Source organism: Anopheles aquasalis, chromosome Y (assembly GCF_943734665.1).
Source record: "Anopheles aquasalis chromosome Y, idAnoAquaMG_Q_19, whole genome shotgun sequence".
NCBI lineage: Eukaryota > Metazoa > Arthropoda > Insecta > Diptera > Culicidae > Anopheles > Anopheles aquasalis.
Genome location: NC_064879.1, coordinates 4,449,469 through 4,461,968, shown reverse-complemented (window position 1 = coordinate 4,461,968; position 12,500 = coordinate 4,449,469). Strand labels below are relative to the sequence as shown.

Sequence of the window (12,500 nt, the reverse complement as noted above, 5' to 3'; positions counted from 1 at the left end):
CGCATACCTCGCGCGAGCTATTATAAGAGCTATTACACTTCCGGGTTTTAATTCCGGGTTGCCGCGTGGGTTGGGGCAACGATTCTTGTATGTTTGTTGCCAACGTGAATATGCTGGGTTTCAGTTATTATCCCTACCCTTACTGGACAGTGGTCGATCGATTCCACAAGCTCCCCTTTTGAAAAGGGTTATGAAAGAAAAGAGATGAAGATAAAAAACATGCAAAACGTTGCAAACAGGATTGCAAAATACGAAGCCCTGACCCTTTTTTTTCTGTCTCTTGTTTTTGGTTTAATACTGGATAATGCTTAATCCTCACCTCTTTGAGACGATGTTTGTTTCACATTTATTGGTCACGGGTCATAATGATGGAAGTACAGGACGACAGTCACGTGCAACTTTTGCACAATACGCTGTGTTTCAAATCATCACATTGCGATGCGCGATAAAAAGGAAAAGATCGAATGATAAGCCATTACCTGTCGGTTTTAAAAGAAGCCTTGAACGATTGGCACATGCATTTCCACCCTTTCTACGTGGCATGGACAGTGGGGATCGTATGAATCACACAGGCTCCCCTTCCTCTCTAATATCTCTTTCCATCATCTTCAATCGCCCGCCCAATTTAGCATAAAAAACTAAGCAACACAAAATATTGGACAAAAGATGGAAGTACGAAAAACGCATATTTTAACAGTTGCTGCTAATAGTAGATCAATCATACGGGATAACGATGGCAACGTCGATGAGTAGATGTGCGTACGTGCTGCCTCTGGTGTTCGGAAAATTGTATCTCCGCCCCCACCCCCTCCCACCATCCCGCTAAAGTTCTCTCAATGTGATCGGTTCGAAGATTACTCGTGAAGCGCATACGCTAGTGATCGTCCATTTGTGCGAGAAGAGATGCTGCTGTTGCTGCTGCTGGTGCTGCTGGAGCTACTGTCCTTATCGTTGTGTTACGCTGCAGATGGTGGAAGAAGCAAAAAAAAAGTAAAAAAAAACACTAGAAACAACAAGACGGGGGGATAAGCTCGGGGTAGGATGGGGAACGCGAAAAGTAAAATGACTGGCACATAACGCAAGCACAGACACTCTCTCGCCTTCATCGGTTCGGAAAATCGTTCTGATGCTGCCCGTGGATCGCGGATCTGGCCTCATTTGAATGCGATCGAATAGAGTAGTGCAACGCGTGTGTGTGTGTGTGTGTGTGCTTGCGTGTAAATGCCTGTGACTGATACTAGCGTGTTGGTCGTGCGGTTGCTCGATTCACTGAAAGAGCCTCCGCCAGGACACGAGAAGGGAGGCAAAAGGCCGCTTGAAGTGGCTTGTAGGAGCAGGATAATGAGCGAAGAAGACGGAGTTGTTGAACGGTAGCGGAGACAGACCGGAAAGGGACCGAGGAAGGAAGCAGGCGTGTTAGGTGAGCTCGTAATCAGCAAGACAACAACTAACAACACTACAGACAACACAAAAAAAAAGAAACACTCACAGGATATGGAATCGTTTTTCTTTTTCTTTTCTATAAGTCAAATAAATTTAAATAAACTAAAGAAAACTCGACCGAACAAAGCAAGCCCAGCAAAACTCATCGTCGCCACGGCTGTGTTCTCGGAATCTCGCTCGACTCGCGGATTGAGCGAAAGTCCTTGCTGGGCGGATGGACTAAGAAAAAAGGGTTTGCCCTTTTTTATTTGCCCTCATTTGGAATGTCAACCGTGTAAAGAGGGAGAGAGTAATGGGAAATCTCTTGAAGCATAAAAAAGGACAGCGCAGCGGCAAGCGCGCGCGTGTGTGGATGGAAGGGCGATGATTTGGCGATGTTTCACCGTTAAAACCCCGCCAACCTGAGCCACCGCACGCACCTGTGCACACCAGGAAATGGGGGCGGGGGTGCATGATGGGCATTCGTTTCGCTGATCGCGCGCCAGCCGTTATTGGCGGAGAGAAATCACAAGCATAACCGTGCATACATACCGGAGAGACACATGCGCAATTAAAGGTGAGTGTGGGGAGGGGGGGGGGGGGCGGTGGAATGGACCATTGCAAACCGCAGACACACACACACACACACACACACAAGGCCGGTAGTCGTTTTGCACGGTGTGTACGCGAGCCAGTACCGGCGCCTCTAGAGGGAGCATTCATTTTCCCTTTGACAGCCGGCGCGATCGGCTGGAATTGACGCGCGCGCGCGCGCCTCCTTGGTTCCTTACCGCGTGTGTGCGTGTGTGTGTGTTTGTGTGGTGTGTGCCGTAGGTAAAGTGCTTATTGGCAAAAGCGAGCCCCGTCCCCGGAGGTTTCCTTCAAGTGGCGCCAACTTTCTACCGACAACAATCAGCAACCGCTGACGGAGAGGGAGAGAAAAACAGAAAGAGAGAGAGTGGAGAGACGATCATCACGCTTGAGACACTCGAGACGCACTTTCTCTCTATTTCCCCCCGGGGGGAAAGGGGGCACACTATCCTTTCTTGCGCAGATTGTTCTTGTGGTTGGCGGCGGGCGCGTACGCTCTAGTATCGTGTACGTTGTGCAAAGTGACCTCAAGTTTGCGTCTGCCTGTCTGTGTCGGAAACAGCCACGCGGACCCGGACCGAGATGAACGAGATATGGAAGGCTGGCGAACTGCTGCTGCCGGTGCCGCCGGATTCTAAGGGCACCACCCACTGCTACCAGCGGCAACCGTGGTATCCTGTCGCTGCCACGACGGTAAGTCCTTCTCCTACAACTCGGCACCCTTCGCAGCTTCGGTGATCGCTGGACTACGTCCTGCCCTTTGGGGGGGGGGGGGGGGGGGGGCTTTTTTTTTCTTCTTCTAAAGGGCTCCGTGCCAATCGCGTGCGTGTTGTTGAAGGGCTCGTGGCCCGTCTCGTGGCCCGTTTAATTTTGATTTCCTTAGCCTATTCGCTTCCTATTTCTCCGCCGTCGTCGTCGTCGTCGTCGTCGAGGAGCTTTTGTGCATCGATTGACGCGGCACGGCGCACACAATAGTGTAGTGCCTTGGAATGCCCTAGACGCTGGTGCCCGCTGATTGCCATCAATTGCCCCAAACACGGAACACGCTCTCGTTCCTCGTCGTCGTCGTCGTCGTGGACGTCGCTACGAGCGCGCATCTTGCGCGCATCTTGCGCGCATCACGAGATGGCACGTGTTTTGGGCGACTGGCCGAGGCCGTGGGACTCCCGTCCAACACAAACGTGTCCGCTCTGCTCCCGGCGCTGCTTCGATCGCGTGTCCCGGACCCCACGGACCCGCGCGACGGCCACAATCGTGCAGAGTGTGCGGTGCCACCCGGGGGAGGGATTCGATTAGATTTGATTTGTGACAATGGTCCCATGATGATCGCGGAACCATTGTCGTTGCTAGCGTGCGCTCGCCACCAACGAGAGCAAACTCGATCCTCCACCACGCTCCTGGGGGTGTTATGCTCTGGTGTTGCTTTGTTGGTTACCATCGCTCACCGCGAACCATTCGCCAAAGATTGCGCCGAGTGTTCGCCGATTCGGTATGGGGCTGCTGCTGCTGCTGCTGCTTTGTGCGGCCAACAAAGGCCCACATACACAAGAAACCGCTGACGCGCTGTAGCAGCAGTGGCACAGCGCAGCAAATAGCGTGATAGTGCCAGAAGTGGGGTTGCGAACTACGCAAACATAGCTGCGCGCCGAGAGATGAGGTTGGCGGTGGGACGAGCGACTAATGGGAGATTGGTTGGGTTTTAAAGGTGGGGTGGGGGGGGGGGGGCAACAATAACGCTCGCAGCGTGCAGAAAACGGCGCAGCGAGAAAAGTGTCGTGGCTTTGGTTTTGTGCCGCCTGGCCTATACAGTGGTAGACATTCGTATAGCCGCACCTTAGGAGGCTTAGGAGTAAAATGGCAATCAATAACGAACGGATGGATTTTTTACGGTATCAAACAGTTATTGTGTTACTACACATGTGACTAGCATACACGTTTAATTTTATTTAGATATGTCGTGGGTAATCGTCCGGTTTCAGCTGTTTTAAACTGGACATTCGTATAGCCGCAGTGAAATAGCAAAATTATTTCGCAAAATGTGTTAAAACCTGTTCATTTGTTGTATTGTTTGTTCAATAGTAGAACGATTCTAGATTATTTTAAGCTTTAGAATTTTAAGCTTCATAATTTGCTTCCGAAAAAGATTCAAAAGGGCGCCCAAGCCTCTATCGAATACGATGAAAATAGTTTCCTAAGGGACAAACAGTCAGTTTCAGCATGAATCAGCCAGAAATTGGCAATCTTTTGGGCAAATGAAAGAAAATATAGATGGACCAGCAATCACCAGACGCATTTTTTGTCAATTAAAAATAGTTCGAGTTTAAGTCGGGCCACTGACGACGGTTAGACTGAAATTAAATAGGTAATTCATTAAATCTAATCAGAACGCATGGCAAATTATAGTTTTGGATTTATTTAGAAATGCCCACTTGAAAGAAAAAAAATACCCACTTGTTTTTTATAAGGTGACAATGTCCATGTGGCATTAAATGTGGCAAAATTAAATTTTCCTCATATTTTTTCGCAAAAAAGTCCTACAAATTTTTCGGCAACATGTGTGCTAAAGAACGATAAAAAAAAAACCCCGCCGTTAGTATCAATTCCAAATGAAACAAAAAAGGATGGCTAGTTTGAGAGCTAGTTGAGCGAATCCTCGAGCAAACTACCGGCGGCTATACGAATGGCTACCACTGTAGTCCTGTTTCACTGTGTTGTGATGCTGTAATCACTCGTATGTAGTATGTATGATTGATTGATTAACTGCTGTTGTTGTTGTTGCTGCTGCTGTAGCTGCCATTGTAAACCGTGTACCTAGCTGGCTGCATTTTGTGGCAGAAGACAAAATCTGCGATCCGATGCCCATCAATCATCCCATACCCGGAAGACCCCGAAGAAAGCTACCAGTTCCGGACTCCGCGCACTCCGAGAATACACTGGCTGGCTGCCATGGCTGCCCGTGTTCCAATATACGCAATATATGCAAACCCTTAGCCTCCTAATCCGGTACGATACACGATGAATGGCACTCTACCAATCCTCCCATTTGCTCTTCTTCCTTTCCGAATGCGCGACGCATACATTGGGCTTTCCCTCGCGCGCGCGTTCGAAATGAGGTCACCGAGAAGGTGGCGAACTTTTTTCGGCCGGGTTTTGCTTTCGGTTCTTCCGTCTGCCAGCATCCAGCCTCCAGTATAGCTCCGACAGCAGCAGCAGCAGGTGTGTTTATGTAATCCAGCCCGCCAGCCTGCCTGCCCGCCTGCCTGCCAGCCAGCCCATGTCCAACACACCAATAACCAGTTAAGAAAACATTTGCGTGCCTCACAGAGTGAGTGTGAGGCGCTGTGTGTTTTCTGAGCCTGGTCGAGATATGCCCGGTTTGCTCGAAAACTCGGTGCTCGAATCCTTTTCGTGGCGTAGGGAAGGGGGGAGACGGACGCCTTTCCGTTAGTATAAACCCCCCCCCCCCCCCCCCCCCAATGTGTGTGCCGGTGTTGCGCTCGCTCGCTCGCTCGCTCGCCGGTTGCTTCATTCTTCTGCGTTGCGGCACCCCCCCGCCCCCTTGATGACGACACATCGATGGTGGCGCTGACTGATGCTGCGTTTGCAACACCCCCATGAGCATGAGCGCGAATCGCTGCCAGGCTATCAGTCGTTGGCTGGTTGCTGGTTGGTTGGCTGGTTGTGGAATCGGCCCGCACCCGGCGGTTCCGCGTCGCTTGGTGGTGGTGGTGGTGGTTGCGAGCGGTGCGAACAACGCACCGAGCCAGCGCGACACGATTGGGCCACACACGACCTTGCCCGGAATGCCCAGCCACCAGATTGTCGGTTTGCTGTGCTTCGTATTGCGGATATGGCGGCAATCCGGTGTGCGGTGTGTGGTGCGCACGCAATGCGCGCAGCACTAAGCGTTACCGCGCAACACCCGCACCACCCGCGTAGGCGCCATCCATTGGTCTGGCGATCTTGTCGATCGATCGAAACTCCCTCCCTTCACCCTGTGGTCGCCCGGTGAACCTGTGGGTGCATGTTCCCACACAGGATTGGGTCCGCAGCTGCCGGCTGTGGCTGTGTGGTCCAGTGACCTGTTACCGACTTAGCTCCGACGTTCCAGCCCTATAGAATCTAGCCTTTGCTGGACCACTATCATTTTCTCTCTCTCTCTCTCTCTCTCTCTCTCTCTCTCTCTCTTGCTCTCTCTTTCATTCCTTTTTGTTTTGAGGTGGATTGTCACTTTCACATTCGCGTAAAGTTATGATGCCTGGGGTCGCATCGTCGCGCGTCGCTCAAGTTCCCTCTCCCCCCCCCCCCTTCCTTCGTAGGCCACGCTCGTACTACCCCTTCTCTTCTTGCGGTACGTGCGGTACTCTGCTGGCGGGAACCCTAGACCGGTCCGCTGCGGACGCGCAGCGCTTCAGTTCGCCTCGGAAGGCCTCCCGGCATCGATCGTTCGTTGCGTCGTCGTCGTTGTGTGTCGTTACGCCGGGCGTGCTCCTCGTTTCGAATTGTAACAAACGCGCCTGGGGTACCCGGGGCGTACAGTGCTCCGCGCTAGTGTTTCACACCTCCCGCGGCGGGCGGAGGGCGACGTTGTAAATTCTTCGTCAACCTTCAACCGAGTCAGTCACCGATCAAAAAAAAAAAAAAAAAAAAAAAAAAAAATCCGGAAGAGGCCCAAGCGGGACCGGTAGCCATTCTCCTGGAGTCAGCCAGCCTGCGCGGGGCCCCATCCAGTCTGCCAATGGCGCAAACGATGGAGAACTATCTGCGAGTAAGTTTTTGCTCCCGCTTCAGCCGTCCGGGCGCGCGTGTATGTGTGTTGAGTGTAGAACCCGGAAACCGGCGGAGTCCATGGCGCGATCCATCACGCGAGGGTCGCGGGCAAGGGGACGAATCCGGGCCACATCGATCGAAGAACCACCATCGAGCGGGGTGGGGGGGGGGGGTGGGGGGATGGTATGTTGTGGCGTAATCATAATGGTGAAACAATCGCGGTCTCACCGGGGGGCTCATCTCGGGCTTGTCCTTGGCCCGAAAAACCGCCGGCCGCCTCCCATCCTGCGGCCCTCTCTCCGGGTGGAATGGGGTGGGCCGGGGGGGGGGGGGGGGGCTGGTTTGTGACATAACCCGTACCCGGGCCTGCCCCCCGCGATATAACCCGTACCCGGGCCTGCCCCCCGCGATATTATGCGCACCGTCCAAGAGAAGACTGAAGCTGACCCATTTTACCAGCTGACCACCACCAAAGCAGCAGCAGCAGCAGCAGCAGCAGATCTGGTTCCTCCCCTGGAGCCACCCCTTACTTACAGGGGTGGACGCGACAGGTTGTTGCAACAGCAGCAGCACCCCAACAGGAAGGTGACGGAACTAGGTCAGATCGCAAAATGTTTTTGCGATGAAATGCGACCACCATGCATACGCTTAGGGGTTGTTGAGGGTTGTTTGGTTTTTTGGGGTTGACGGGAAGCGGGGTGCGGGGTGGGGGGGGGGGGGGGCTTGTTTTGGTTTCCTTCCATTTGCTGCTGACGCGAGCGCGAGCGCCAGCTCGCTCTTGGGCTCGACTTGTGTGGTGCGTGTCAAATGTGTCAACTCATGGTTCCCCCACCTCCCCCCCGCCTCTTCGACACCGGGGGTTGAAGCTGCACTTTTGCGCAGATTACCATAACCTTCGCTCGGGACTTAATGGGACCGGACTCGGCCACTCGGTGAGGCCAATAACCCCCCCCATTCCATTCCTGCATTTGTTTGATAATTCGTTCGTTCATTTTCCGTTTTGTTGCCAACCCAGAACATCGTGCAGGAGTCGCTGGAGACGGGTTCACCCTCGCCCAAGTGTGGTGACGATGGCACGAGCTCAACGCTCGAGCTGACCACCACCAGCACCATCAGCACCAGCACCAGCACCATGGAAGGTAGCGCCTGCTGTGGCAAGCCGGACCGTACCGGGAAGGCTCGGATCGTGAGCTACGAGGAAGCGCCGGAACACCTGCAGTTCAACCCGTTCATCCGGACCGGCTACCGGACGTACCTGTCGATGCGCCTGTGCCTGGAGAGCGTCTTCTGGTGGACGAACGAGACGGTCAACATCTGGAGCCACATCTTCGGGCTGTTTGTGTTTGTGGCGCTCGCCTACAACGACCTGGCGATGCTGCAGATCCAGGCCGGCCCGAGCGACAAGCTGATCGTCGGTATGCTGCTGGTTAGCTTCCAGGTGTGCATGATCCTGTCATCGGTGTACCACACCTTCTCCTGCCACTCGGCCACCAGCTACGATCGGTTGCTGACGTTCGACCTGTTCGGTATCGCTCTCTCGCTGTTGGCCATCTTCATGAGCGGCATCTACTACGCCTTCTGGTGCAACCTGGTACGCCTCTCTCTCCCCCGTTCTGCCTCCTGATCCTGGCCTAACTTCGCACCATTGTCTCTGATTGTTTTCCCCTGCCTCTCCGTCCGTTTTGCAGCCGTTGCGTAACTTCTACATGCTCACGATCGGTGTCATCTTTACCGGGGCGATGGTGCTGCAGATTCCTCGGCTGCAGGTACCGTCGCACCTCAAAATGGTCGCGTTCGTCGCGTGGGCCGCCTACGGTATCGTGCCGACCCTGCACTGGTACTACGTGATGGGTGGCGCCGAAAGCACCATGGTGCAGGTAAGGGCGCGTGGTCTCAGGGTCAAACCCCTCTCCTCCCTTCCGGCGCAATGCCCAAGGTTCACGTCGTCGTCGTCGTCGTCGTCGTCGTCGCCCGCTTTGCATGCGTAACAAAGGCTCACCACGCCACTCACCCGCCTTTACCATTCTGCTTTACAGCTGTTCATCCCCCGCGTCCTCGTGATGTACGCGCTGTCCGGGGTGGCGTTCCTGATCTACGTCGCCAAAATCCCGGAACGGTGGTACGTCGGACGGTTCGACTGCATCGGCCATTCGCACAACCTGTGGCACATCATCGTGCTGGCGGCCCTCTACTACTGGCACAACAGCGGTAAGCAGTAGCAATAATAGCAGCCCTCCAGCCCTTCCCCCCCCCCCACCATCCAGCTTCCGGCACCCTTGCACCACCTCCCACCGCCATCTGTTTTTTTTGTTTTGTTTCTACGCTCCACTGTGTGCTTTTGATACTATCCCGAAACTATCACATCACAATCTTCCTTTTGCTACACACACACACACACACACACACTCACATGCATAGGGGCACTAATATCGGGCGGGTGGAATGTCACTTTGACCACTTCGAGACCACTTCGAGACTACTACAACATTGGTTAGTACATCCCTGGCACCCGCACCGTATCTCTCTTTCTCTCTTTCACACACACACACACACACACATACTTTCTCTCTTCTTCTTCTCTCTCTCCTTATTACTGTGTCCATCAAATAAGGGGATACGGTACGCAATATGCAGGATTAAACAAATTCTCATATTTTTGGTAGGTTGTCAGTACGATGATTGATAACCGTGACATGTTTTTTTTTTTATCAAAATAATAATTAGTATTTGAGATATCATTGTTTTTTTTGTGAGCTACTAAAAGCGAATTCTTCTTCGTTTTTTTTTTAATTTTTTCGTCATTTGTTAAGCAAAGCATTTGCATAAAATTTGGTTTGCGACTAAGAGTGACGCAGAAAGCCTTTGGTAACAATGCTCACTTAAATAAAAATGTTTACAAGTGGTATAAAAGACGGCCAGGAAGCTCATGAACGTGTTGAAGCCGACCATCAACGTCAATAGACAAGCATCACGCTCAACAGATCTAAAAATTTCTTGTTGAAAAAACAACTAGAGACCTTGCTGATGATACTGGCACATTTAAATTGGCATTTTAAAAAAATGTTTTGGGCCTCAAATGCGTCACAACTCGACTGGTAACGTTGGTACCAGCGACTGGCGTTGGTTCTCCGTGACGTTTTTGCCAAAAACTCCGCTCTCATTGTTCCAAAACCATCGCTTTCGCCTGATGTAGCTCTGTGTGACTTCTGGCTATTAAAAAAAAACTTAAAAAATGCTTCCAGGAACATCGTTTTGAAACGATAGAGCCGATTGCAGCTCGCTGCGAAGAAGGAACTGAAGGCTATCCTTTTAAAGTCGACTTTTTCGCGGGTATCCCTAACTAGAAATACCCGTTGGCATACTTTGAAGGGGACGAAATTGATTCGGAGGAATAAAACAGGCACTTTCCAAATAATTCGAATATCCCCTTATTTGATGGACAAAGTAGTACACTCTCGCACTAGTAGTAGTGTTCCTGTTTCTGTATCCTGCGACCTCCTTTGACCGCTTTGGCAGCCAGTAACACTACCCGCTTCGCGATCCCCCCCACCCCCCTTTGGTACTGCCGATCCTGAATGCTCGTCTCGTTCGTCTTTTCGTACGTTCCACGTCCTTCTCTTCCAACGCTCTCCGCAGGTCTCGACTTTGCCCGCTTCCTTATAACGAACGGTTGTGTTGACGACCGGGACAGATGCTATCGTTTGTAGGGGTCGCCGATTGAGCGCCCTCCAAGGGCAGTGCAGACGCGACAAAACCGACCAACCCGGACTAGATCCTCCTTCTCGCCGCTCCTTTCCCCGTTCCTCCAATTCGCCCTCGTTTCTCCTTGCAATGTCCTCTCCTGCTCCTTGCACCGGCGAGAGGCGCCATCAGTGTCAAACCTAACCCAGTCCACTGTATCGGTCTGTTCGTGTCCGAGTCGCCGTCCCAATTCCGCCCATCCTCCCATTCCTTTTCTACACGATTCACACACACTCCACTCCAAATTCCACATCCCGCACAAACGAGCCAACGCAACTCAATCGCTCTCAGTGTGATCGTCGGAAGAAAAAGAAAAACAGGTGTAACACAGTACAGTTCAACAAGTATAGCGTAATATATGTAATCATGTTTGGCAACCGCAATAACAACCCAGTCAACTCATTAACACACACACACACACATGCACACGCCCGTGCTCGATCGGAGCAACGCAGGATATCGCCCGCTCCTTGCCGAGAACAGCCGGCGCATTTGCCGCTTAAAATGGACCGCTTCGTACCGGCTTCTGCATCTGCATCGTTTTCTCTTCCATTTTTTTTTATCAGCTTCACGCATCGTCACGCCACGCCACGCCACATTTTCTCTTCACACACTCTTACAGGTCGCGACAGCCCTGCAAGGGTTTTTGTTGGTTGGTTGGTTGGTTGGTGCAAGGCGTGTCCAAAATGTTGTCCATCGAAAATTGTTCCTTCCATTGTGGGTTTTTTTGTTCGCTGTTCTCCTGATCTTCAATTCATCCAATTCATCTCGCCGGCAGGCATGAAGTACGTCGAGTTCCGGATGATTCACGGCTGCGCCGCCGGTGTGCAGATGGCGTAGCGGCGATGGTGGCCGCAGCCGAGCCTACTGTAAGGTCCCTAAGGTGCGTGTAGTCAGCTATCCTAGGAGCTAGGATGAGGGAGGGAAACGGGAAGGGTGGCGATGGAGAAAAAGGGGAGAACTCAACAACTCACTTCACTCTCCACGAGGACGGTGGACGCGATCAACGTATAATGGTTGGAAGATGGCACAGCAGAGAGAGAGAGAGAAGAAGAGAATGAGAGTACGTGGGAGGCAGTAAGGCGCCAGGCGGTTCTAGATGGTGTATGGCTAGAGTATTCGCTTCTGGTGTGCTGCCTCCCATCACGATGCTGGTCCACTATTCCACATCCCCCTTCCTAGCCCCTTCCGATTCCCCTCAGAGTCAGTCCCAGGCCCCTTCAGAGAGGCTTCAGCGACCTCTCCAGCCTCCTTCTCCCTGGTCCCCTCAGCGGTGGCTCTGTTCCGAGATCGCCAGATACAACACCGCAGCAGCACCGACCGACTAGTGGACCGGAGCAGGAGCACAAGTAAACATCACAAGTAAAATCGCCTCCGCGTATCACGGAAAAGATTTCATTTTCACAGATCACCCGCTACCGGGGAAAGGAGGAGATAAAGGGGAAAAATGGGGCCAAGGAGAGAAAGGGAGAGGGAGAGAGAGAGAGAGAGAGAGAGAAAGAATGATATGACTCTAACAGTGCATCTAGACGACAGCGAGAATTTCCCGAGAATAGAGAATTGAGAAGGAGAAATGTTAAAATTTGTATGGGATTTGACATTTAACTCTCAATTCTCGGCTCATTCTCGCCGTCGTCTAGAAGCACTGCGTAAGGCAGATAAGATGCCGCGATCGCAGATCGCAGATCGTGGTGTGGTATCGCCTCTGGAGTGAACACAGGTTGTCACGCAGTAGCAGCCAATTTACAGAGTGCTTTAGAATAAAAGGGAAAAGGGGGAGGGGGGGGGGGGATCGAGGAGGGATTTTAAATACCCTTCATGCTTCCGTCTAAACGATATAGATATAGAATATACATACAGTAAGAGAAGATGTAAAAAGAACTCCTGTACATTGTGTGGATAAATAAAACGCCAGCCAATCCTTTTTTTTTTTTTTTTGCTAACGGAATCAAAAACAACCGCACTAGCAAACCTCC

At 52.1% G+C, this 12,500-nt stretch overlaps 2 protein-coding genes across 7 annotated transcripts in view; both read left to right on the top strand.

The window, feature by feature from the left end:
• Positions 1 to 1,560, top strand: part of LOC126580012 (ubiquitin-conjugating enzyme E2-17 kDa) — an 11,361-nt gene extending 9,801 nt beyond the window's left edge. For all 5 annotated transcript variants that reach the window (XM_050243838.1, XM_050243839.1, XM_050243842.1 and 2 more), the window contains exon 7: positions 1 to 1,560. This exon is cut by the window's left edge and continues 2,090 nt beyond it. The gene's annotated coding sequence lies outside the window, so the exon portion shown is untranslated.
• Positions 1,561 to 2,166: 606 nt separating this feature from the next.
• LOC126580007 (progestin and adipoQ receptor family member 3) lies at positions 2,167 to 12,288 on the top strand. 2 transcript variants are annotated; one of them, XM_050243830.1, is made up of 5 exons: positions 2,167 to 2,706; positions 7,799 to 8,374; positions 8,472 to 8,660; positions 8,820 to 8,991; positions 11,303 to 12,288. In XM_050243830.1, the coding sequence occupies exons 1-5, from the start codon at positions 2,596 to 2,598 to the stop codon at positions 11,362 to 11,364; spliced, it is 1,110 nt and encodes a 369-aa protein (XP_050099787.1). In that variant the 5' UTR covers positions 2,167 to 2,595; the 3' UTR covers positions 11,365 to 12,288. The 2 variants fall into 2 exon arrangements, with proteins under 2 accessions (XP_050099787.1, XP_050099786.1); XM_050243829.1 differs by lacking the exon at positions 11,303 to 12,288 and adding an exon at positions 10,420 to 10,904.
• The last annotated feature ends 212 nt before the right edge of the window (positions 12,289 to 12,500 follow it).